At 51.6% G+C, this 27,952-nt stretch overlaps 1 protein-coding gene across 4 annotated transcripts in view; it reads right to left on the bottom strand.

The window, feature by feature from the left end:
• CMIP (c-Maf inducing protein) overlaps positions 1–27,952 on the bottom strand; it is a 271,934-nt gene that overhangs the window by 70,115 nt on the left and 173,867 nt on the right. For all 4 annotated transcript variants that reach the window (XM_024233595.2, XM_063717370.1, XM_063717372.1 and 1 more), the window contains exon 3: positions 21,472–21,522. In XM_024233595.2, coding sequence (XP_024089363.1) covers positions 21,472–21,522 — 51 coding nt within the window. The remainder of the gene's footprint in view (positions 1–21,471; positions 21,523–27,952) is intronic.

Below are 27,952 nucleotides of genomic sequence, written 5' to 3'. Positions count from 1 at the left end.
CAGGGCACAGAACATTCTAACGAAACTACTCATTACAGTCATAATGGCTACTACATATCAAGTGCTGACATTTTCCAAGAACAGCAACCATGCATACTGGGTTTTGATGAATGATGAGTGACAAGACAGCGGAAAAGCCATCGCTTCTGGAGGGCACTCCATAGGCCAGGTCCTGTGCTAAGCACTTTGTATAAATACATTTTAAATCATCCCAGCCACGAAATGAGGTGAGTGGTATAATGTAAGTCCCATTTTACAGATGAGAACATGGAAGCTGAGAGAGGTAAGTCATGCAGTTACTAAGAACCAGGCAGAATTGGGATCCAGGTCTAGCTCTGGATCCTGAGCACGTGACCATCATGCCACTCTGAGAGGCAAACCTGAGCACCTCTATGCCTTGATCAATGCTTCTGCTGCCTTTAAATTGGAGAGTTGAGCCTCGCCTCCTCGGCTTCCCAATGGCAGTTGCAGGCTGGTGCAGCTGGGTGCCCAGTGGACACCTGCCTGAAAAGCCAGCTCCTGGGGAGATGGGCAATTTGTTTGCAAGAGGGGAAAACGCCTAAGTGCCCACTGGTGGTGGCCTCCTGTGGTCAATGCCGCTTCCAGGGAAACAGCGGGAACTCAGGCGGGCGTCCTGCTCCACTGTCTCTGCGGCATGGGCTGGTTGCCTAGGTAACCACGTGCCTGGCTGGCAAGGAGATGAGCTGGCCTTGGTGTCAGGCTCCCAGCTGAGTACCACATCCTACCTGGCTCTTCAGGCCAGCTGCACGGTGGGCAAAATCCAATCATCACGCAGATGCTGTTTGAGCACATTAAAAAAAAAAAATTGTATGTAGCTGTTTTCCTCGCTGAGCTAGGAGCTGCTTGGGGGCAGGGATGACATCTCATCTGTTCCTCCGATGTGTTGGATAGTGACTGCAGCCACCCAGGGAAGGTGCTCTTGGTATTTGTTGCAGGTAGAACAGGCAGTGGGGAGAATGAAAATTGGCACTGACGGCTAACATGCGTTAGGTGCTGCTTTAGGCCAGGCCCTGCACCAAATCCTTTCACCTACCCTGCAACTCTCATTCGTGTGCACAGGAATTGCCTGGGGGTCTGGTTACCATGCAGATTCCAGTTCAGCAGAGGTGGGCAAGGCCTGGGAATCTGCATTAAGCAGCTTCCAGGTGACACAGATGTTCCTGAGCCCTCTAAGAAGCAAGGTTCTCACCTACAAGCCTCATTTCATGGTGGACGTGCTGCAGAGGAGAGGAGGGGCTCACACCTTGCCCAGGTCACACAGCTGGTGTTGTGGGTTGGACTGTGTCTGCCCAAAACATATGTCCAAGTCCTAAGCCCAGTATCTATGACTACGACCTTCTTTGGAAATGGGGTCTTCGCAGATATAATCAAATTAAGATGAGGTCATACTGGATTAGAGTTGGCCCTAAATCCAATGACTGGCGTTATAAAAAGGCCATGTGGAGAGACACAGACACACACAGACAGACACACACACACATACACACAGACACACACACGCTCCAGAGAGACCTCCATGCATGGAGGCAGAGCCTGGATACCAAGGCGCATCAAGGATTGCCGGACACCATGAGAAGCTGGGCGAGGCAAAGAAAAGACCCTCCCCTAGAGTCTCAGAAGCAATGTGGCCCTGCTGACACCTTGATTTTGGACACCTGGCCCCAGAATTGTGTGAGAACAAATTTCTGTTGTTTTAAGCAACACAGTTTACGGAAATTTGTCATAGTAGCTGTTGGAAGCCCAGACAGCTGTAAGGAGCAAGCAAGGACTGACACCAGGATGCCTGGTCCCAGTCACTCTGTCTTCTTACCGTGGTGACTTGAGCTGAGCCGTACAGCCCCGTCATTTCACAGAGGGCAGCAGGGCCCTCTGCAGCTGTGGTTGAGAAGGTGGGAGCTGGGTTTGGAATTGGTTGGGTTTTCTTTCCCTGGGGAATTGCGGGGTGGGGGGAGGGGGCTGATGTCCTATCCTGTTCTTGCTGCATCAGGGGACAGAAATGCTGACTTTCACCCTAAGGCCTGCCTCCAGCCCATTACCCGATTGCATAAGCCCTGGCCCTGCCCTGCGTCAGAAACGGCACACCTGGGCACCTGCATCATCAGTGAGGTCAGAGGGAGCCACCTGGGGACCCAGGAGGCTATGGGAGGAACTTCCAGGAGAATTCGGGCAGGGACGTCAGCATGGGGCTTGCACAGGGTCCCTGGCAAAGAGGAGCCATAGGGGAGGATTCCGGCCTCAAGCTGTCCTCTCACACAAAGCTGCACATCAGCCGACAACAGCAGCCACCATCATGCCAGCCAACAGCCCAGGGCTTCCTATGTACTGGGCCCCGTGCTGATGTGTGCCCCAAATGACTCTATCAGGCAGGGTTCTTGACCCTGGCTGCACATTAAAACCACCCGAGGGGCTTAGAATTCCAATAACGGAGTCCAACCCCAGGCCAATCCCATCAGACTGGTGTTGGGGGCGGGCAGAACCTACGCATCAGGACTTTTTTGAGCGCCGGTATATTTAAAAGTGCATTTGCACACCCATGTTCACAGCAGCGTCATTCGTAACAGCCAAAAGGCAGAAGCAACCCAGGTCCACCAACGGATAAGAGAAACATAAGGTGTGGTCTACCCATTCACTGCAGCATTATTCTGCCTTAAAAAGGAAGGAAATCCTGACGCAGGCCACATTATGAATGAACCTTGGGGACCTTAGGCTGAGATAAGGCAGCCACAAAAGGCCAAATCTTGTGTGATTCCATGCATATGAGGTCCCTAGAGTAGACAAATTCTTAGAGACAGAAAGCAGAATGGTGGATGTCAGGGGCTGGGGGAGGGGGTAATGGGGACAGAGTTTCCATTTGGGAAGAGGAGAAAGTTCTGGAGACGGATGGTGGTGACGGCAGCACGGCAATGTGAATGAACCACTGAACTGCCACCTAAACACGGTTCAAATGATGCCTCATGCATATTTCACCGCACTAAATAAGAGAATATTTAAGATTTCCAGGTGATCTGAATGTGGCGCAGCCGGGGTTAACAGGTGAGACCCCCATTCTACAGACTTGAAGACCACAACACACAGAGGAAAAGGTAACCCACTCCAGGTCACAGCCGGCCCTATAGGAACCAGGACTCTGGCTCAGGGTCACCCCCTGGTCCTGAGCCCCGGTCCTTGAAGGGACTGAGCCACACACACAAGAACAATCCTGGACTAGCCCTCGGCATTCTGGAAAGGCTCTCTGGTCTTCACGCGGCCCTAACCCCGGCGGGGGCTGTTTCTCCAGGAAAACTGAGTGCAGTGGAAAAACAGCCTGCAAGGGTGGGCCGGGTGTGGGGTGGGCCTGGAGAAGTGCATTTCCTCATGGACTAGAACAGGCGCCCCTCTTTCAGAATTCTAAAACTCAACACAGCCTGCCCACTCCTCCTATCCTCCTAGGTTCCCTGCTCTGAGGCTGACCAGACGCTGTGCGGACAGGAGGCACCTCCCTCATTCCCACAGGAGGCTGAACTGGGGCAGGAACACCCAGTTCAGCAGTTTTTAAGTTAAGATTTTGAACAGGCTATAGAAAGAGGGAAAGAGGGGAAAACATTCTCGGGTGCAGGCAGAAGCCGCAGGGGTCTTCTCCAAGGAGAAGGGAGACGGAGAGGAGAAGGACAAGGGGAGGGATGAGAGGTGACAGAAGGGACAATAAGGAGCGTCGCCTCGGGCGTGTTATGCTCTGGCCTTGATAACGATACGGCCAGTTTCTCAGAGTTCCTTAATCAAATCCCAGGCACCGTCCCCTCGGAGAGTCCCGTGCGGGTGGGGGTGGGCCAACAGCTGTGGGATTTTCTTCTACTCGTTCCTGTGTCAAGATGCTCTTGGGGGAGGGCTGTGCCCGGAGACAGGTTCACTAAGAGAGGGGAAACTCCTGCCTGGGTCATGAGGTGACTGGTGGCCCCAAAGAAGGTATGTCCACATCAAACCCCTGCCATCTGTTAATGCAACATCCCATGATTGGGATCTTGAGATGGGGAGATCACGCTGGATTATCTGGTGGGTCCTGAATCCAGTGACGAGTATCCCCAGGAAGGATACAAACGAGAGACAGAGGAGGCGCAGGCCATGTGACCATGGAGGCAGACACCAGAGTGAGGGGGGCACAAGCCAAGTGCTAAGGTCTGAATGTTTAAATCTTCAAAAAATTCATTGTTGAAACCTAATCCCCAGTGTGGGGGTGTTAGGAGGTGGGGCCTCGTGGAGGTGATTAGGTCATGAGGGTGCAGCCCTCACCAATGGGATCCGTGCCCTTAGAAAAGAGGCCTGGGGGAGCTCCCTCACCCCTTCCCATGTGAGACACAGCGAGAAGGCACCCTCTGTGACGCAGGGAGCGAGCCCTCACCAATCTACCCTGATGGTGGACTTCCGGGCCTCCAGAACCATGAGAAATGAATTTCTGTTGCCCCAGGGAGGCAGGCAGGTCCCAGTCCCATGCTCAGCATGCCAACACTTACTACCCTCATCCCTCTTTGCTCACTCTACGACCTATGGGCCAGCTGCCTCCCCCACCGGCCTGCACACTCCTGGGAGCTCACAGGCTCAAGCAAGTCGTGTTTTTGCTCGCAGATGTGTGCATCATCACAAACGGAGAGTCGGGCAGATCTACACTTGAATTTCTTTTCTGCTCCTTATGAGCTGTGCAGCCTTAGGCAAACTACATCACCTCTCTGAACCTTAGTTTCCTCATCTCTAAAATGGGGATAATAGTAGCATTTGCATCCTGGAGCTATTGGGAGAATTAAATGTCACATTTCAGGCTTGATAAATGACACTTACTGAGTTCAGTAGGACACTGACTAAAGACAGTTAATGTCTTAGAAAAAATAAAGGTGACTAGCTGGGCACTGTGGCTCACCTGAGGTCAGCAGTTCAAGACTAGCCTGGCCAACATGATGAAACCCTGTCTCTACTAAAAATACAAAAAAATTCACTGGGCATGCTGGCATGCACCTGTAATCCCAGCTACTTGGGAGGCTGAGGCAGGAGAATTGCTTGAACCCAGGAGGCAGAGGTTGCAGTGAGCCAAGATTGTGCCACTGAAATCCAGCATGGGCAACAAGAGCGAAACTCTGTCTCAAAAAAAATAAAAAAGGTGACCAGAAACCCCCTAAATGTCAATCAACAGAGAAGTGCTTACACTGTGGCCCCCACAGTGCAACAGCAAACAGCAGTTAAAAAGAAGGAAGGAGGGTTACAAGATCTGCCATGGATTCCATCTGCACAACACGCTGTTAAGTACAGAAGCAAATACACGCATAAATCTATGCTGACATGCACATACATATGATCTAATTCACGGGGCTTCAGGGGGCGGGGGGTGGGGACCAAGTCCGGCTGGTGACAGCTGTCTTCTTTGGAGACGGAAGTGGCTCAGGGGAGGACCGACGGGTAGGGCTCAGCTTTATCTGCAATGTTTCAAATTATTGCAGGAAGCCGTTCATGCATTGTGCATTTAATTAAAGAGAAATAAAGGAAAAAACTCTCCAAAGATTTCAGAAATTGGGATCATGATGGTGGTATTGTATCTTTCCCCCGAATTCTTAAAATAGTGAGAATCCCATACTATTTTTTTTTTTTTTTTTTTGAGACAAAGTGTCACTCTGTCACCCAGGCTGGAATGCAGTGGTGCAATCTTGGCTCACTGCAACCTCTGCCCCCTGGGTTCAAGCGATTCTCATGCCTTAGCCTCCCTAGTAGCTGGGATTACAGGCGCCTGCCACCACGCCCAGCTAATTTGTATTATTAGTAGACATGGGGATTCACCACGTTGACAAGGCTGGTCTTGAACTCCTGACCTCAGGTGAGCTACCCGCCTCAGCCTCCCAAAGTGCTGGGATTACAGGCACGAGCCACCATGCCGGGCCAGATTCCCATATTCTTAAAGAGAACTGGAAGGCATCTGAGATCTTACTACTTTTGACTTTTCAGTGGTCTAGTAGATGGATAATCCAATTTTTCAAGTGCATGTTCTTTGAAAAATTCAGAATCATACAGAGGACAAGAACTCCAGCATGGAGAGCTCATGGCCTGCACACCTGTATCATGGTGCACGCGTGTGTGCGCACACACACCCACAACCCAGTTACACACACACTCTCACACACACACACACACCCCCAGCCCAATGTAAAACTGCACATAAGTTTCAGCTGCATCATACATGCTGGCTTTCTTATTTTTAACCTTACCTCTGCCCTCCCTCCCGCCACCCCCTGAATCCGTGCTAACTCCATGCTCACCATGTAAGCCCCGAAAATTTGAGACCATGTTATATATCGGGGTCCACAAACCATTTTCTTAAGAGCCAAATAATAATAGTCTAGGCTCTGCGGGTCATGCCACCTCTGTTGCCGCCAGCCTAATGCCATAGCAGGAATGGGCACAGCTGTGTCCCCCTCCCCTAAATGGGCAGAGCTGTCCCCGCCACCCTGAAAACTCCTTATTTATAAAAACAGGTGCTGGGCCAGATCGTTTGCAGACCCTTGACGTCTATCATTTCATCTCTTCGTGGTCACGTATAATCAAATACAAATACATATTTGTCTGGCAGCAGACTTTCAACGGCAAAAACTGCAATTACTTTTGCACCAACACAATAGAGACAGGTTTTGTGGGGTCCTCATTTCATTTTACACAAATGGCATTGGGTAATACTTATGTCTGCATCTGGCTTTTCCCTCCTAATACCTGGTGGGTGTTAGTCCAGATCACTTCGTATCGATTTTTCCAGTCTGTGTGCTTTTCTAAGCCACTTCAAGGGTCATTAAGCAGAGGTAGGATATACCTTTAAAAAATTTAAATGAAGCCAGCCAAATCCTTCCCCCTGACTCTGCCCTGTGTGCCAGCCCTCCTGAGGGTCTTTCTGACAGGGCCACCAGCTTGGCCATCTGAACCTCAGTAATTGGCCCTCCCCTCTTGACCAAGACCACCCAGAGTGAAAGAGCAATTCGCACCCAACATTAAAGACGACAGGGTGGGGGTGGGGAACGCCTCTTATTAATCATTAATATAAGGTGGCGTTTTGAGGGCATTTCAGGAAACAACCCTGATTAATTGCAACCCACCAAATAAATAAAAAATGCAAATACTGTACCAGAGCCTGCTCTTCCTCTGTGGTGTGGGAGGCGGGCAGCCCCAGGCGAGTTTCCTAGCCCTTTTGAAATACAGTGAGGGACACCACAGGCTCTGTTTCCTTTGGGCCTGATAAAGGGAACTCTCTCTATCCCAAATAAGGATTTCCCTTGCCAGGCCTCAAGACGGTAGCATCTCAACAAGGGCCTCTGTTGTTTATTTTACTAAGAACTTTATCTAGTGCTTGCAGCACTTCAAAGGACATCTGATCTGTTCATGGCTTTGTTTGGAAGCCTCCATCCTTCCCGGCTGCATCCTCTGGGTGGGAGTCACCGGCGCCTACTACAAAGGGCCTTAATTTATGAGGATCCTGGGGAAGGATCCTGTTCTTTAATAAATTAATGTTCAGTAAGTCTCTAATGTGAGTTTCAAGCCAGGTAATGCTGTCATGCTTGAATATAGGAGAAGGCGCACTCCTGCCTTCCCTTGGGAGGCGGCTCCTCAGACACTCACGCAGAGGACTCTACTCACCCAGAGAAGCCCAGCATCCTAGGAGTGAGTTCAGTGGTGTTCACCACAGTGAATTCTAAGTGACCTGCACAAACGGAGGGGATTCTGGCAGAGTAACCCGAAAGCTATGGACACGTTTAGTCATCCATGCTTGATCTCAGGCTGTGAGAAACCCAGTAGGAAGGTGAAATGGTTACAGAAGGAGGCTGCAGACTCCAGGTTTGAATTCCGGCTTGGATGCATGAGAAGGTTAATCTGAGAGTCAGACTCTCATGTTTTATATCTCATACAATGGAGATATAAAAGCCAGGGACACTGTGCAGCCTAAAGAAAATAATGAAGATAAAGTAGATGGAAAACAGTAGGCACTCAACAGATGTTTATTCTTCCTTCCCCTTTCTTCACCCTACTGCAGTGATTTGCAAACGCTGGAGTGCATCACAGTCACCCGGAGGGTGTGTTAAAATAGTTTGCCGCTCTCATCCTGCCACCTCAGAGTTTGTGAAACTGAAGACTGGCATTTCTAGAGAGTTCCCAGGTGATGCAGATACTGCTGGTCTTGGGACTTCACTCTGAAAACCACTGAGCTACTGGTTCAAAATCCCTGGGTCTGCAGTGGCCAGGAGGCCTGGGATGATAAGGACCCTCTTGGATGGAAGACTGGTTGCAGACTTTAACAAAAGTCTCAAAAGTCAATAGACATGACGAATGGTCTGCCTGCGTCTGTTCCTGCCCCCAGCCGGTGTCAGGCTGCCCCCTGACCTCTGGGGTGTGCTTTCTAAGGTCCTTGTACTCATGGACAGAGGTCAGGTTCAGCCCAGTTTTCCAAAGGGAATGGTCCAAGGATGTGCCAGCCCCCGCTGGAAACAAACCACCCTGGCCTTCTGCCACCACGTGCCAGCAAGCTCCATTAGGAGTGGCCTCAGTTTCTCTGAAAGGGGGTCTCTGTCCCTCTCAAGGCTTTCTGCAAAATAGTCTGTTGGTTCTGAGAGTGCACCAGGGTGCTCCAGGGAGCAGAATGTGGGCAACAGCCCCCAGGGCCCTAGTCGTTCTGGCATCATCTCCCGGTCAATTATCCTCTCTCCCAAACACCTTCCCTTCCAGAGTTAGCCGGCTGTCCCGCTGGGTATTTTCTGATCATCCCTCGGTGAAGCAAGGGCCTAATTCCTCTGTGGGGACAAGCACTGCTCTTTTTAAAGTCTCTGTTTGGCCTCATCTCCGAGCCAACAGGCCAGCAGGTGGGAGCCCTAGAGGCCAACAAAAGAACGGCAGGCCACTTCCCTCTTCCAGGCTGGACACCTGGCCACGGTGTGCCCCAAGTGCAGATCAGCAGCCCAGCTCAGGGGCCTCCACTGCCCACCACTGGCTGTGAAAGAGACCCACTTCAGACGCCTGCAGAACAAAAGATCTTGCTCATCAAGACGCTGCCTCTCCTTTACGTTTTAAAAACTTGTCTTTAAAGGGCGAGAAAAAGAAAAACAAAATTCTGCCTTAAAGGGCAAAAAACAAGTTCACCCACAAACCGTTTACATGAAAAACTTCCTTGTATGGCTCGATGACTCATCAGCCTCATCAAAGCCTGCGCTGGATGACACACAAACGCTCGGGTCCCCGCTTCCTTGCCCAAAGAAACGATGACAACCCACAAACGCCACTTCTTCCTTGGCAGTTTGGGAAGCCACTGTAATGCGTCATTTCTGAGGCTCAGGAAAGACCTTTACCCAGAAGGTAGGGGTGGGGGTGTCTTGAATATCCTAAAGCCCAAGGCTGGCCCTTATGTAGAGCTGAGGAAGCCCTGGCCAGGGACAGGAGAATGCAAGGGAAGGCTCGGTGACCCAGGCACATGGTGCAAACCTAGGATCTCCACCTCCCAGCTCTGTAGCCAGGGGCAGCTCACTCCACCCTGGTCCCTGGAGTGTGCTTACAGGCTTTCGGGTTGGGGGGCAGCGAGGCCTGGGCAGCAAAACGCCTTGTACTGCCTCTGGCCTGTGGATAGTAGATGCTCAATAAATCTCTCCTTGCCATCAGAAACTCAGTCTCCCTATGTGGATGACAGCATTTTCCTAAAGGATCTAAAGTTCCATCCACCTTAAACTCTGCCTGAAGGGAAGACTATGAAACTAGAAAAGAAAATGGTGTGGATTTGTGTGCTACTGCAGAGACATTGCTGCGACATATATTAAGGAGCATGAAGTGAATAGCGTGGATGATAAAATCTGTGTGGTGTTTACAAAGGAATATTCATAAGCACTTTCTGAGAAGCCCCGTGCAGCTGCTAACAGTGACTGCCTAGGGGAAAATGGACTTGAAGGAGTGGACGCCAACTTTTCATTTTATACCTTTCTATACTTTTTAGGACTACCACCTATGTACGTGCATTTTATTTTTGCTAAATGTTCTCGGGGATATCAGGACAAGAAGCTGGCTGGAAAGGGGCGCGAGGAGATTTTCTGGGTGATGGAGATACAGGTGGTGGTTACTCAGGTGAGTACAGCAGTCAGAACTCCCTCACACTCAACAGTTAGGGCATGCACATTTTGTCACATGTAGATAATAGTTTGATTTTTTTAAAATTTAAAAGAAGTTAAGAGAGATTTAGGGATAGTGGGAATTTTCTTAGTTCTCTTTGTCCTTTTCGGTATTTTAAAAAGCTTCTTAAGTGCCAGTTTTTAAATGCCCTGTGTCTTAGGGCTCTTGCACACTGCTGGTGCAAGTATACACTGGTGCAACCACTTTGCAAAACTGCAGGGCAGCATCAACGAATGACAATTCAGCTCCCAAGCATATACTCAACAGGACTGTGGACACACGTTCACCAAAAGACGTACACTAGAGTGTTTACAATGGTCTATTTGTAACAGCCCCAAACTGGAAAGACCTATCCATAGAATGAACAAGTTAATAGAGTCTAACCATACAACAGAACACCACCCAGCAAAGTGAATGGACAAACTGCTGCTACACACAACACAGATAAATCATAAGAAGCCAGTCCCAAAAGAGTTCAGAGTGTCTGAGTCCATTTAGATAAAGTTCAAGTATATGCAAAGCTCACCTATGCTGCTAGAAGTCAGGATAGCAGTGGCTGCCCATGGTGGGGAGGACGGGCCCAGGTGAATGTTAACTCTTTTTGATTTGCACCCTTTTCTAGATGTATTTTATCCTTCAATGAGAAGTTTATTTCGAAAACGTCCTGTGTCTCTTCCAAAGATAGCTCCAGCTGGGCAAAGTGGCGGCTCTGTGGGCTCCAATGGAAGAGGCCGAAAGGCCCATCCTCCTCCGGTCCCCTGGGTTCAATTCCCAGCCCTGCCTGTCTCTAGCTGTGTGATCCTGGACATGCCTCTCTGCTTCCTCAGCTCCTCCTTCAAGACAGGCCTAACCAAATTTTGAGAAGTCCCCAGCAGAGCTCCCGACCCTAGTAGGTGCCTAGTAATTGTTTTTCTCTCCCTCTACTGTAATGAAAGCCTGCGAGACATGAGCTCTCTTTCCCAAGGCTCCCGGTCCTCTGCCACTTGTTAGTTTCAATCCCTGAAGCAGCCCTGGTTACTAGTTATGGGGTCCCTGATGACCCACTGTGGGGCCTGGGCTGTGGCTGGGAGACACTGGAGACTGTGGCCCTCGCAGGGGACTGGCAGCCTGGCTCCAAAAGGTTTCCCATTTGGATTGAACATGTGCACAAAGAGGCTGCTGGGCTGGACTCATCTCTGTAGGGGCCTTGAGGGCCTTTGCTTGGTCACCAGCTGCACCTCCCACTGAGGGCCCCTCCTGCAGTCTTGGAGTGGGCTGGGCCCCCTGCCTCTGGGGAAAGCCCCTCCTTTCACAGTTCTCCACTGAATCCCTTTGATCCCCTCTTAAGAGGTCACAAAGCCCTCTTTGACTGAGTGCCAGAAATTAATCTGGATAGAACTCTTGCCTTTTCAACCTGGATGAGGCAGGCAGGTGGCTGGGCCTGGAAGAGGATCAAGGCCGACTCCCACCAATCCTTGCCCCCCCCACACTGTTCTGCCTTCCTTCTCGGAGGGTAGGACCCTCCAAGAATGGACCCACGGTGCCTGCCTGGAAGCTCCACAGAAGCTTCTGTGAGAAGGCCCCACGGAGGCACAGCCAAAGCCAGTGGCACTGACCTGGCCTCCAGGAGCACTCGCCCCACAGGCCTGGGCGGTCACTCACGCAGGACGGGGGACACTTTCACCGCCTCTGTCAACTGGGTGGCCAGGCAAGGAATGTGTCGAGAAGAGCTCTGCCTCAGGGCAAAGCATGCGGTGGCTGATGGGTGATGCCCACCCTGGGCTCATGAGTCAGTGGCCTGCGTGTCACACATGTGCCTCCGTCTTCTGCAGCCCCGTCTCCTAGCACCCTCTGACACCAAGAGCCTGTTTTCCTCTGTGTCCTTGTTCATCAGAGAAGAAGAATGAATGTTCTGAGTGGGTACCACATGGTGGGTGCTATTCTAAATACTGAACAGCTATTAACCCATTTAATCCCCATAAGAAACTAGTGAGCTTGGTTTCATTTGACTCAAGAGGCCCAGAGATGAAAGTAACTAGTCCAGGGTCACACAGCCAGTAGGAAGTGGATCAGGGTTGGAACCTGGGCAGTCTGGCCCTGAAGCATTGCAGAAAGTATTATTTTGGGAACAAATAGGTAATAGGTGGTGAGAGCCACCTAAAAATACCCCTCCTCTCTGGCCCAGTAACCACTTCTAGAAATCTGCCCTAAACAAGTAATTCAAATAAAGTGAAAGCTGAGATACGCGATGGTCATGGCTGCATTATCTATAATTGAGGAAAGCTGGGAACGACCCGAATGGCAACCACAGCAGAGGTCTTTGGTAAATGGCACCAGCCTCTTCGCGGACGATTATGCAGCCATTAGGAAGCCTCCCTTGGGAGCTGTGGCACGGCACTGGGATGTCTGAGCTGCCATGCCTTGGCGAGGCTCACAGGACTATCCATGTGCCTGGCCACAGCTGCCAAAATGGCTGCGTGAAGATGGATGCAGCCTCGGAGGAGAACTGCAAGGTCAGAACTGGCAGGAGCGGGGGGCGCTGACCTTGATGTGATCATAAAAAGGTCGAAAAGGAGACAGAGAGGGAGGAAGGTGGCCAAGACGGCATTAGACGGGCAACACGGAGGTGGGGTGGGGTTCAAGGGCAACGTCTTCCCTCAAGACCAAGGGATGAGCTGGGCTAGAGGGGACAGGCCCAGCCAGGAGCCACCTTGGAGAGTCATGGTATAGAGTGAAGGAGTCAGGTGCAAGGCCAGATCTGGGCTTCCAAACCTCAAGTTTAAAGGCAGGGGACACAGCGGCCAGTGTGTTTGGGGAAGATGTGGAAGCGGGTCAGGCCTGAGTGTGACACTGGGCCTGGGAGAGGTGGTCTGACAGCAGTTGTGCTGATGACGTGCAAGACAGGATGAGGCAATCAGCCCTTCTGCGTGAGAAACAGGGGCCTGCCTAGTCAGAGGTCGATTCACATTATCTTTTTTTTTTTTTTTTTAAGCACAGTTTCACCCTGTCACCCAGGCTGGAGTATAATGGCACCATCTCAGCTCACTGCAACCTCCGCCTCCCGGGTTCAAGCGATTCTCATGCTTCAGCCTCCTGAGTAGCTGGGACCAGAGGCCTGAGCCACCATGCCCAGCTAGTTTTTGTATTTTTAGTAGAGACAGGGTTTCCCCATGTTGGCCAGGCTGGTCTCGAACTCCTGACATCAAGTGATCCGCCCGCCTCAGCCTCCGAAAGTGCTGGGATTACAGGTGTGAGCCACCACGCCCAGCCAATTCACATAACCCTAATGGTGATGCGAGACTTAGGGGAAAATGCAAAGCTCTCACGGAAGCCTCAGGCAACAGAAACACCCAGGCTCTACCCAGATGCGCCACGAGAACAGGTGGGAGCCGGGGCGCTGCTCCCAAGTGCACATCAGGTGTGAGAAGTGTCTGAGTGGCGTGTGTCTGTGTACATGCGTGCATGTACAGTTGGGAGCCACACTCCCGGTGGCTAAAGTCTCAGGTTCTGGACTCACTCAGACTTCTGTTCAAATCCCAGCTAAGCCATTGAATAGCTGTGTGACCTTGAGTGAGTGATTTAACCTCAGCCTCAGTTTCCACATCTGTAAAATGGGAGAACAGGAGGAACAGACACCTCCTCAGGACTGTGAGGATTCGCCAAGGTGAGTAAGTGAGGCACTGGCACATGCACAGCACAGGAGTAAGTGTCCATCATGGCTCGAGGACCAGCTGCAGCCTTGTGCTGAGGCCTTGGGGTGCAACTGGGGGCTCGGCTTCGGCTGGATGAAGACTTCGGGGATGTAAGCTTGGGAAGGGATCTGCAGCCTGGTGGAGAGAGCACCTGGGGCCACATCTCTAGGACACTAGGAGTGGCTCTTCCCCAGGGAGGCTCCCATGACCAGGAGGTGACCCAGGGGAGGTGGGCTCCGGGAGGAAGGTCAGAGCCCGGGGTGACAGCCTCCACTGGAGGCCTGGTCCGGAGCCTCAGGCTTTCCCCTTTTGTAGGGATCCCCCCCTTCTAGCATGGCCCTCAGTGAGGGGCCAGGGGAGGCATCAGCTCAAGGGCCCTGTGTCATTCTGACCTGGTCCCCTGGGCCTTTCCCCTACATGGGGATGAGGGTGATGGATCCTGCCCTCCTGAGGGTGCAGCCAGTGGGGAGGAGACGACCCAGGCCCTGCCCTCGGCTTCTGGCCAGGTGGGCTTCCTGTCTCGGAGCCCCAGGTACTTTGCCTTGGTGCTGGGGACTTTGAGGGTGGTGGTCCCCCAGCGCCAGCTCCCAACACAGAACATGGAACAGACTCATTCCCGAGGCGCCGCAGCCACTCATGAGGTGGAAGCGAGATCGTGACCCTCGCTGGGAGGCATCTGGCTTTGGCACTATCCTTTATCCTCATCCTTTATCCCCTTGGACTCTCAGTCCCCTCTGCTATGAGATGGGGGAGGGATGTGGACCCCACAGAACTGTTTGTGGGCTCAAAGGAGCACAGGGGCACATAGTGCTGGAGACAGGGGACACTCCGTGGCCAGGGCCGGGCAGAGACAGTCCCGAGGGTGGGCTTCCCACCCACCCTAGCCCTCCACAGGCCACGAGTCAGCCGGGACAACCTGTGGAGGCTGGAAGGGGCTGCCAGGGAGAGAGGCCGAGCCAGCTGCCCCCACCATGTCGGACCCACTTGGAGACACACTGATGATGGCGCATGAAAGGCTCCCACGCATGGGCTCCTACCAGGATCCCTTCTGCCTGCTGCACAAACAACAGAGCCTTCGATCCTCACACGGCCCAGTGACGAGACGCCATGATCATCCCCATTCCACAGAGGAGAAAACTGAGGCCCAAATAAACACACTCCAAACCAGCATACTCATAGTCTCCCCACAGGCCACACACACACTCACATACACATAAAACAGTCACCCCACATGCCATGCACACACACTCATAAAACAGTCACCCTACAGGCCACACACACACACAGTCATAAAATAGTCGCCCCATATGCCACACACACACCACACACACTCTCACAGTCACCCCCACACCACACATACACAAACACACACATAAAATAGTCACCCCACAGGCTACACACGCACATAAAATAGTCACCCCACAGGCTACACACGCACATAAAATAGTCTCCCCACAGGCCACACACACACACATAAAATAGTCACCCCACAGGACACATACACATATAAAAGTCACCCCACAGGACACACACACACACACACACACACACGCACGCATAAAATAGTCACCCTACAGGCCATACACACACACATAAAATAGTCACCCCACAGGCCACACACACACACTCATAAAATAGTCACCCCATATGCACCACACACACACACACACACACACTCTCTCTGTCACTCCACACACCACACACACACACCCACTCTCGTAAAATAATCTCCCCACAACACACACACTCATAAAAATAACCCCACATGCCACATATACAAATAGTCACCCCATATGCCACACACACACTCATAAGTCACCCACACACCACACACACACCCGTAGTCACCCCACACACCACTCACACACTCATAAGTCACCCACACACCACACACACACGCACACCCATAGTCACCCCACACGCCACACACACACACGCTCATAGTCACCCCACACATTCATAAAATAGTCACCCCACATGCCACACATACACAAACACACTCATAAGATAGTCACCCCACACTCCACACACACTCACAGTCACCTCACACGTCACACACACACACTCATAACATAGTCACCCCACACATCACACACACATGCATAGTCACCCCACACGCCACACACACTCATAAAATAGTCACCACACATGCCACACACACTCATAAAACAGTCAACACACATGCCACACACACTCATAAATAGTCACCTCACACACCACACACACACACACACAACGGTCACCTCACCACACTCATAGTCACCCCACACAACACAGTCACACTCAGTCACTCTCGCTCTCACACACACTCTCACACATTCACTCTTACACACATTCTCACACACACCCACTCTCACACTCACACACCCCACATTCTTTTCCACCTTTCTCCACAGAGGAGGGACAGAAGTCTGGGCCTGGATGCGGTGATTGAGGGGCTGTGGCCATCCTAGGGGGGCTGGGAAACCTGCCCAGCAAGAAGAAGGCAGCGTGGCCAGGGCAGGCAGCCAGAAAGGATCCAAAGCTGGGCTGGGATTTTCCCAGAGCCAAGGGCACTCCTCTGGCCCTGGCAGCCCTGGGACAGGAACACAGGCCAGCTTCTTGTGACACACAGTCTGCTCCTTGGTCCCCAGCTCTGGGGCTTGGCCCCTGGGGCTGTTCTGAGTGACCTCGCTTCCCCTGGGGAAAAGTCATCTTGGTTTCCAGGATTTGTGTGCCTCGGCCTGAGGAACCCCTCTCAGGAAGCGAGAAGGTGGAGAGGCACCAGGAGCTCCAGCTCCCACAGCAGGTGCATCCTGGCTTCTCGGGGCTCCTCTAGGAGCCTGGTGTGTGTCTCCTCACAGCCCGGTAGCCTGGACCTGTCACCTGGGCCTGTTCACATGGACAGACTTGTCCCTCACAGCTGTGCATACCTGGGTCTCTCACCTCGAAACCCTGGACACAGAAACAGGCCAATCTTCTCAATGCTTTGTAAACACACACGGTCCTCTCACAGCCTGAACACGTTCTTGGCCTTGCCCCACAGACTGGGCCTTCATGGCCTCACGCACACACAGGCCTGTCCCCTCACAGCCTCGTGTGCAGACAGGCCTGTCGCCACAAGGCTTGGCCTCTGAGGGCCAGGACAGGAGCCAGGAGGTACATCTGAGTCAGAAATGAAGCCTCATTAACCCAGAATAACTGTTTAATGCTTCCACACCCCTGGGAATTAGCCTCAAGGGCTGAACCACCCAAACCAAACAGGGCTGGCCTCCCCAGGGGCCCTCAGGACTGCAGCTTCTGCTCTAGCGAATGCTGGGAGGTGAAGCAGCCATGGGCTGGGAGATCCTGGCCCTCCTCCTGCAGGCTCCAGGCCTCCTCAGATCTCCCAGACCAACACGGCAGAGGCCAGGCCGGGAAGGCTGGGAGGAAGAGCAGAGCTGCTCAGAGAAAGAGCCAAGGATATTCAGGGTCTAACCCCGCTTGCCTTCTTGGTGGCCTTGGAACCTTGTGTGAATGACTTTATCCTCTCTACACTCAGGTTTCCCCATCTGCAAATGTTGATAAGAACAGAACCTATTCAGTGAGAGGAAGTAATTCACAAAATGCAGTGTCCATTGCCGAGCAAACTCCTCCAACATGGGAGCTACAACCGCATGTGAACAGCTCAAAGTTCTGAGCTGAGGCCACAAAAACAACACTGTTACCCAGACAGAAAAGCGTGAACAAGATGACCTGGATATTTGCCTTCTTCCACAAAACAATTTGAGGTCGATTCTATAGCAGCGGCTGTCAACCCTGTTATCATGACTGTCCCCATAAGGAACCCTAGTGTCTCCCTCATCTGTCCTGCCTTTGAACGAAATACTCAAGAATAAGATTTCATTGAATAGGGTCGAGCTTTGGAGGGCCCAGACTATTGTAATCATTAAGATTTGTTTAAGTCTCAAGGAACCAATTTTGGTCCCATTAGGAGTGATGCTGCCCCTGTTGGGAATGGCCTAGAGATGCAAGCCCAACTTGATAAAAACTAAGCAATGGGGACACAGTATTTACGACGTGGCATTTTTTTTTTTTTTTTTGAGACGGAGTCTCGCACTTTCGCCCAGGCTGGAAGTGGCATTCTTTACACACAGAAGAATGTATTCTGACTGTGTGTGCACTGCAGCCACAGGAGACAAATGTATATTGGTGTAGGAGAGAAAATGACAAAAACAAGACAGCATTAGGAGATATACCTAATGTTAAATGACAAGTTAACGGGTGCAGCACACCAACATGGCACATATATACATATGTAACAAACCTGCACGTTGTGCACATGTACCCTAAAACTTAAAGTATAATAATTAAAAAAAAGAAAGTTAAAAAATTCAAGCTAAGGTGGTGGAATTTCTAAAGGTCCTCAATTTTGATGTTCCACTGATTTTTTTTTTTTTTTTTTTTTTTTTTCAGTTAAAGACAGAGGAAAGAGAAAAGAAACAAAGAAGGAAAAGAAAAAGAAAAACCTCAAATAGGTGGTTGTAAATAAAGAGGGGCGAGAGAGTGGCTGTATCAGCAGAAGCAGAGGGGTTATGTCCTGGGAAGGCTGTGGAGTCCCAATCTCAGAGAAAGGCACAGTGTGATCAAGGAGGAGGTAGGACAGCCCCACAGATCTGGATTGAAATCTGCTGGGCAACTAAAGGCAAGTCACTTGATCTCTCTGAGCCTTGGTTCTTTTACTTGCCTAACGACAGTGAACCAGAAATGACCTAGCCAGTCCTGGCATCTCATAGGTACTCAGTAACTGCACCTGTATTAGGTGAACACTTTCTGGAATCTGCCCACAGAACCAGGATCCAGATTCAGGTTTCCCAGCTCATTTGCCTAGCTGGCGGTACCTCCGAAACACCTTACGTTTCTTTGCCATTTTAGAAGGAAGGAGAGCATGCCTTCTCAAATATCACCAAAACTGGGTACAAAGAGCCACAGGAATTGAGATCAAGTTGCCAACACTGAAATATCACTGCCACCTGGTGGCAGCATACCTAAATTATTGGGGGGCAATTGTCCAAGGAGAAACACTGTGTCTTAAGCATGCTGTAGACACAGCCAAAGCTTACACCCTGAGAACGAAGACCACCATTGATCACCTGGCAAGTGGGCCAGCACACACCCAGGCATCTGCCAGTTCCTTGACAGGTTCCTGATTTAGGTTTTCTGAAAATTTTTTAAACTGGCTGATTAAATTTAGCAACCATAAATAAACCGGATGCCACCAAAATTGAATGCAAACATCCAGGTCTTCATGAGAGCTGCCAGAAACACAGCGATCCCAGTTCTGGACTTGCTCAATCTACTGTCTGAATCCCACATGCAAACCTTAACATTTTTGGGGTGGGGCATGGGGGTCTCACTCTTATCATTCAGGCTGGAGTGCAGTGGACCGATCTGGGCTCACTGCAACCTCCATCTCCTGGGCTCAAGTGATCCTCCCACCTCAGCCTCCCAAGTAGCTGGGACCACACGGGCCCACCACTACGCCCGGCTAACTTTTTGTATTTTTGGTACAGATGGCATTTTGCCATGTTGCCCAGGCTGGTCTTGAACTCCTGAGTTAGGCTACCCACCTGCTTTGGCCTCCCAAAGTGTTGGGATTACAGGCGTGAGCCACCACACCTGGCCAATCCTTGACATTTGAATGTTTCAAGCCCGAGCTTTTAAATCATCTTTCTAGCCAAAGCCTCCTGAAGTCCATTTCTATGCACACCATCTTGGTCGCCCTTTGCAGCCGTGCAATACTCACAGATTTCACAAATGCTGCCTTCCAGGTGCACGTGTAAGTCACTGTTGAAAATGTGGACCAGGGAAAGGCAGAAAACAGAGCCTTGTGGAATAGCGCACCTGACAGCCTTCATTGATACTCATCTTGGCCTCCTTTTAAATCAGGCATTTTTCCCCCAACCTGTCAGGTAGGCAGTGTGTCTCCATGTACATTCTGCCCTGTCCTGAGCTAAGAGAAAATGCAAGGCTGTCACTTTCTGAGGCCCCACAAGTAAAACACCATGGGGAAGGGAAGAGGTGGTACCCCCGTGACCACCACCGCTCAGTCCTCCCTCTCAACTGCTTTGGCATCTGACCCCCAGACGGTCCCCAGTAGGTGCTGACGAATGTCCTGCCTGTCTTCAGACACACTCGTACCCGGGCACAAAGAGAGACCCAGGCATCAGAGATGTTCTTCCAGTGGAAACAGAGCTCTCAGTAGCACCTGCTGATCACACGAGCAGGTGTGCACCACCTTACCTGCTTGGCTGACATCTGTGCCTTCCCACTCTACTACATTCAGAAATTTCCAGTATATACAGGTACTGGAAAGGTCGAGATGAGCCCTGCCTCAGCCCCTTCCTAATGATGGGAGCTTGGACTCCAGTCTGAGCCTCATCTTTCCCATATGGAAAATGGCAACAACGATAATCATCAACCTTATGCGGCTGTGGTGAGGATGAAATGGACATGATGAGCCTAGCGGAACTCCTGGCACACAGGAGCTCAAAACACGCTAGTCCTGGCACACAGTAGGAGCTCAGGAAACACTAGTTCTCTTCCCCTTTGTAACCCCAACGTGGAGACTCAGCTCAGCTTCTGAGACTTGGCCCCACAGCACAAAGCAAGAGGACCAGTAGCTGACAGAGGAAAGGAGGGGAGTGGCCCTCTCCGGGACCAGGAAAGTAATTCTCTCGGGTTGCCTTTCTGCCCCCAACCCTGGCCATTGGGAGAGCCCCTCTGGAGCCGTGAGAGGAATCCTGAGTGTTCCCTGGGTCCTCCCAACATGTGACATGGCACCCAGCTCTGCATAGGGCCAGCCGTTCATCCCCTGTGGCTCCCCAGCTTACTGTAAGGATGACAGCTTATGACACACTGGTCATTCCAGCCATACCCGCTGTGGGGCCAGGGGCCTGTCAAAGCTTGTTCTAAACCAGAAGATCAGAAGAAAAGGAGAGACAGGGAGGCAGGGCAGGAATGAGAAGCTGACTGTACGTGCTTCACGCCCTGGTCCTGACGTCAAGGTTTCCATTGCCTGAGCCATGGGGCACAACTCAGACTCCTCGGGTGGCTGGGGGACCCCTCTTAGGAGATCTGCCCCTGGGTCTCCAAGAAGATGAAGTTCCCTTTATGTGCCAGAAAGCTCTGAACCATCCTATGTAGAGCCAAAATCAGAAAATTAGGCCATGGGATCCGACAACTGAAAATCAGTGAAGACTACAGAAATAGGGCTCAGGATTTTGAATCTCTGTTAAGTTTACACTTGGCACGGCCTTTGGAAGTTACTTTCAACTAAGCATCTTGAGCCCCTGAAGTCCAGTCTCCCCGGCTGGACTCCCCTCAGGGTTGCCCTCACTCTGAGAGCAAGCAGTTCTATCATCCTTTTGAAGCAGGAAAACAGCTATAGGGTTTGAGAACACCAGGGCGAGAATGCCATTTCAGCACTGCAGGGGATAGGAATTGAACAGCAAAGGACGAAGGGCCAGGGGCTCTTAGATAGGGGAACAAAGTTCTTCAGCTCAGCCATCTGGAAGGCATGAGTTCTCCACTTTCATGCCTCTGGGTGACAGATTGGCTTTAAGCCATCGCGCCGCTGCCTGAGTCGCTTTAAACAAGCAACCGAGTCAGTACTTACCTTCCACTGCAGAGAATGGAACCACTGGTCTCGCAGGTAGCTGTTGGCAGCCTGTAATGACAAGAACAAGACAGCAAGGTCCGGTCATCGGCTTGCGGCATCTCAGGGCATTTCAAGGCCAGCATGTGAGCCCCCAAGCCTACTCTGTGGACAGCGTCTGCCCTGTGACCCTAACAAGCCTGCTGAAAGATATGCTAAGCTGAGCCTGTTGTGTGCAAAACCAAAACAGAAGGGCTGGCCAGGGAGGATTTCCTAAAAACAAGACATCACTAGCACCATGTGCTTCCTTTGCTGTATATGAGTGACTTCAGACACTGCTGACTTGAGAGCTTTAACTGCACACACAGCCGGACTTAGGGGCATGGGAGGGGCTGGGATGAACTGGTTGGAGGCCTGGGAGTGAGGATGGTGGGGGCCGGCTGGGGGCCTGTGTTTGACGACTGTTCTAGGAACTTGGCTTTGGTTATCCACATACTCTCTCCTTGGTCCTCACAGCAGCCCTATGAGGTGGCACCTATCATTATGCCCATTTCACAGAGGGAAAAATCGAGACCCTGAGATCTCACGATGAAGCGCATTCAAACCCAGGGTAGCCTGGCTTCCAAGTCTGTGCATTTAACCACGACCTTCTCCTGCTAATGGCAGAAGATCACGATAAATGGCACCCAGCAGACCTAGGCTAAACATCACAGCAGGCGAAACAAAACCTTCTCTGATATACCCCACACTAGTTCTGAGTCTTTGGAGATCTCAGCCTAAATTTTCCCATCTGTAAAATGGGGACAATAACCCTCATTTTGCAGGGATGTTTTAAGGACCAGAAATTACTCTTGTAGAGCATCTAGAACCAGGCTTGGCACATAGCAGGTGGTCAAAAATGCAGCCATTGTTATTATTATTGTTATCATTATCACTGCCATCATCCAATCCTTTCCAATAAAATGCAGCCCAAGGCAGCCCTCCCAGCCCTCATGAGTATCATTGCGGCTCTCACCTCCTTTCTCGATCTGCTAACAGAACAGTAATGCTATGGTGTTTCATGGGCGCCAGACACAGCTCTGAGTCCTATGTGTGGACTGGCTCATTCAGTCCTTACAAGACAGCCCTGCGAAGTCGGTACTGTCAACATCTCATGGTACAAATGAGGAAACTGAGACTTTGGAAGTTAAAAACTTTCCTGAGTGTTCACAGACATGTGGTGCGGGGCCAGGAATTGAACCCAGGTAATCCAACCCCTGCTGTAAACCACAACGCCGGGCCATTCCGAGTTCCCCAATGGCTACCCCTCCACCCCATGCTGGGCCGAAATGCAGCGTGCGTTCCCCACCAGAATCCACAACCCTCTCTCCAAAGTGACCCTGCCTCTGACGGTTCAGGGGGTCTGACGAAGGCTGGAGTCTCTCTCCAAGCACGAACGTCCACCTTCTGCCTCGATGCACACAGATGCGCACACACACACTCAAGCATGTAACCCCTTCGTTTCACTCTTGTTCGAGGAGATCCGGATCACGCTACAGGTGACCACCTCCCGCTCCCCAAGTCATCTACAAAACATCAGCTGCTCTCCCAGGTCAGGGTCTGGAGCAATCTCTGGCCTTGGATAAATGATCCATTCCAGTAGCAAGTGTGGTGAGGAATCAGGCTCTCGTGGGTGAGCTCAGGGACTCAGGGTTCTGAACCCTGGACTGCACGAATCCACACTAGCCACCCCGACGCCGGTGGAGCTTGAGTCTGCCCAAGTGCAAAGCAGGCAGGAGGCAAGCCCTCCATGTGACACAGGAACTCCTACAAGGGCTGAGCCTCTTACAGGTACAGGTTCAAGTCTTGGCTCTGCCGTGTCTAGTGATGTGACTGGAGCAAGTTGCTTGATGACCCAAGCCTGTGCCCCCTGCCTGGAGCTGCGGAGGCCAAAGAGGAGAAAGAGGCCCCTGGAGAGACTGTTGCTGAGCTCCCTCCCATCGGCACTGCCCAAGCTCTACTGGTCTTGTGACAATTCCTATTCATTAGGATGACAAAATACACCCTGCTCGGGGAGAGCTGTGCGAAGATCCCAAACAATGAGCTAATCCATGAAAAGTGCTTCCTCAGCACGGTGCCTGGCACGTGCAAACACTCCACAAACAGGGACCAGCAGCGTCAGCAGCCACGGCCAGGTCTGTGCTGATAAATGCTTAACATCAGGCTCTCTGGAACAAAAAGCCCTGATCCCGGCATGTGCGGATTTCCGTGTTGTGAACAATCCCATTTTGGCTGATTCCACACCTTCAAGGGGGTGCCCCTGGGCCAGAGCTGGGGAGAGACGAGCACGATCGGCTCTGGTGGGCAGGTAGAAGCCGGGATGAGCTGGCTCCAGGGCATGCCTGGTCCACATCCATTCCTGTGCTTCCTAACAAACCAAGGGGGCCAGAGAGAGAAGGAGGTGGTAAGGAAAATAAAGCCCCCTAAACATGTTCCACCCGAAATCCCTTGTGATTAAGTTATCCTGCGTGGCAAAGGGACTCTGGATGTGACCAAGTTCAAGGTCTTGAGATGGGGATGATCTAGGTAGCCCAATGAAATCACAAGGGTCCTCACAGGAGGGAGGCAGGAGGGCAGAGTCAGACTAAAGCAGAGGTCAGAGTGATGTGGCCATGAGCCAAGAAATGCGGGCCGCCTTTAGAAGCTGGAAACGAATTCTCCCCGAGAGCCTCCAGAAGGAACATCGTCCTGATGCCTTGGTTTTAGCCCCATGGGACCTGTGTTGGACTTCAGACCTCCAGAACCATAAGAGACTAAATCTGTGTTCTTTTAACCACAAAGTTAGGGGTAATCAGTCACAGCAGCAATAGGTAATAAAAGCAGGAGGTACAACCAGGTTGGTATAACGCGGATGTGAGTTGTTCCACTGGCTCTGAGGGTCCACAGTGGACCCGGGCAGTGCCTGTAAGCTGCCACCGGCTGGAAGGAACAGTCAAGCAAAGACAAAAAGAAAGAGGTGGAGGACACCCACATCCCTCCCTCTTCTGTGTCCACTGGCCCCGCCAAAGTGCCCTGCATCTATGTCTGACCCTAAGAGGGAAGGGGCCACACATGCTCTACCTACCACTGTATCCTGTGGCCTGGAGCACCAGGAGACCAACAGGTGTTTTCTGAATGAATGAACAAAGGAATGAATGGACTAGGAGTTCCTTGAGGGCAGGTCTTATTTCTGATTCCACAGCTAGGTGAGCAGTGCCTGGCTGGGCCAGGGTTGGTTACACTGGAATGAATGAACACAGAAACAAAGGAAGAAACAGGAAAGTGACCCAGCTGTCACAGGTGGTAGAGAGTGACCAGAGGAGACTCCCTTCCCCAGCCTCTGTGGCAAAACCCAACACAGACCGTCCTCCACAATGGCTAGCCCAGCCCTTCCCATCTGGGGCCTCCCTGGCTCGTGAGTCTCAGGGGGCCTTCCAGCCCTCCTCAGCAGTGTGTGAGCCGGTCCTCTGGCTTGGCCAGGCAGAGGTTCTTGCCCAGGACTCTGGATCTTGGGCAAGTGCTATAGAGATGGGGCAGGGAGAATTCACCTGGGAGGAGCTGGGTCCTGCCCTGCATCTTCCTGCACTGGTGGTGATGGGACTACCACCTGCGTGCCCCCGACCCCAGCTGCAGGCCATTCTCCAGGCTTCCACCATCCTTCTAGTACATTCCTTTCCTGCTTGGGATGGCCAGATCCCATTTCAGCTGCTGGCACATGAGAGCCCTGAGGGACCCGCAGGGCCTACTGGCTCTTGGCCCCTTCTTCCTTTTCAAAGTGGACGTTCTGATGTGTTTGCCCCGTAGGCGTTTTTACAGAAGGAACCAGCATTTCCACAACTGTGGCTTCTCCTGGTCACACTGTCGGTGCTGCTGGCATCTCCTCTGCCCCGAGCTCACATCCAGGTGGTTCTGGCCCTGTCAGACTGGGTCCAGCCCACTGCTGAGTTGTTGGCAGGGATGGCTGACAGATCTCTCCTCCTGGGCCCCAGCCGCCTGGCCTGGCCACGCCCCCTGTGACTTCCCGCTGAGCTGCATGAGCCTCCAGTCTTGGCTGGGTCCTCGGTTGCCTGCCTCTCACAGCAGCACTTGATGCCTAAAGGCATGGGAGGGATTTCTTCAGAGCCACTGACCACAGACACTGCTACACATCAGTCTCTTCTCAGCCCCATCCGTCCAGGCAGAGCCATCTGGGTTTCCAAGCCTTTCCTCCCATAGGAGGGTGTGACCCCCTTCCCCAGCCACACTTGGCTTTCTGGCCACTTCCGTTCCTCTCTGGGATCCTCTCAACTCTTGGAGGTCGGTGTGGCATTCCAGGAAGAAGGCAGGTTTCGGTTCATCAGCAGTTTGCAAATCCCAGCTAAACAGGTATGACACAGGCTGGCGAACTAAGTGCGATGACGCATGTCACTAACAACCACAGACCACGGGTGCTTACTGGGTACCAGGCACCACGAGAAATGCTCACACACACCTCCTCTCCTCCTCAATGCACCCATCTTACAGATGAGGAAGCTGAGGCTCAGAGCAGGCAGTGGGGTGCCTCTGCACACTCCGGCGCCTGCCCCTGCCCTCCCCACACCTCGGCCAGGACCCCATCCCTCCTCTGCTCTCCTGAAGCTTCTGGCAGCCACTTCTTCAAGCCCTCGGCCCACACCCTGAGGCTGGCTGGGTATTTATGTCCCACCCACAGGATTGGGAGAGGAGGCAGGATCCACGTAGGATTAACTGTGACTGCTCCAGTGAGCCTGGTGTTAAAAAAAAAAAAAAAAAACAGCTGAATGAATTAATGACATGTAAGGCAAGGCACAGAGATGCCGGGCTGAGGACAGTCTCGATGCGGAACTCTCCTGCGCCTCCTTCCAGGGAGGGACAGCCAGCCAAGATCTCCCACCCACCACGCCCGGCTCCTTCTGCCCCAGTGCGACGAGAAGGAAAGCTGGCCGCGGTCCCCTCCCCACCCCCGTTTAGGCTGGCTGCACTTGGGAAGAAGGCAGAGGCTTCAGCCATGTTTGTCCACGGTAACAATGAGCATCTTTCCATCAGAAGCCAAAGGGAGTTTAAAGATCACCTGATCCAGGGGGGTTTATGGACCCCCTTGAGAACCTAAAACAAGCTATGGACTCACACCCATGTAATGTCAACATTTATGTACACACACAAAGACACATACACACCACACACACACACACCATAGACACACACACCAGTTACACATGCACACATGACACACACAAAGACACATACACCACACACACAGACACATACACACACCACACACACACACCATAGTTACACATGCACACACACCACACACAAAGACACATACACCACACACACACAGACGCACACACTCTATACACACACGCATCATACAGTTACACATACACACATACCACACACACACAGACACATACACCCACACACGGACACACACACCATACACACAAAGACACACCACACACACAAATACACATACACCACACACACACACACCCCATACAGTTACACATGTACACACACACACACCACACACACAAAGACACATACACCACATACACACACACCATACACAAAGACACATACACCACACACACACACACCATACACACAAAGACACATACAACACACACACACACCATACACATACACACACCATACACACAAACACACCATACAGTTACACATGCACACACACCACACAGCCACATACCACGTAGACACATACACCACACACACCACACAAAGACACATATACCACACAGACACACATACACCATATACACACACACCATAGTTACACATGCACACACATCACACATACACGTACCACATACACCACACACACACATGCACACACATCACACAGACACACATACATACACACACACACCATAGTTACACATGCACACACACCACACATACACGTACCACATACACCACACACACACATGCACACACATCACACAGACACACATACATACACACACCACACACAGACACATACCATACACACCTCATACACACATGCACACACATCACACAGACACACATACATACACACACCACACACAGACACATACCATACACACCTCATACACACAAAGACATACCACATAGACACACCTCACACAAACACACAGATACACACGCACGTACACCATATACACACAGAGACACGCATCACATATAGACACATACACCACACACACACCAGTCACATATCACACAAACACACCACACACATGCACACACCACACACAGAGATACACACTATGCACACCACATATAGACACAGGACACACACACATGCACATACCACACACACATATGCACACACACAGATACATGTGCATACACACCGTATACACAGAGAGACACCACATATAAACACACATATCAGGCACACACATGCACACATACCACACACACCACAGACACAGACACATACACAGATAAACACTCACAGAGACACACATGTGTACAC

This window comes from Pongo abelii, chromosome 18 (genome assembly GCF_028885655.2).
Source record: "Pongo abelii isolate AG06213 chromosome 18, NHGRI_mPonAbe1-v2.0_pri, whole genome shotgun sequence".
NCBI classification, from domain to species: domain Eukaryota; kingdom Metazoa; phylum Chordata; class Mammalia; order Primates; family Hominidae; genus Pongo; species Pongo abelii.
This window is presented reverse-complemented; position numbering and strand designations above follow the sequence as displayed.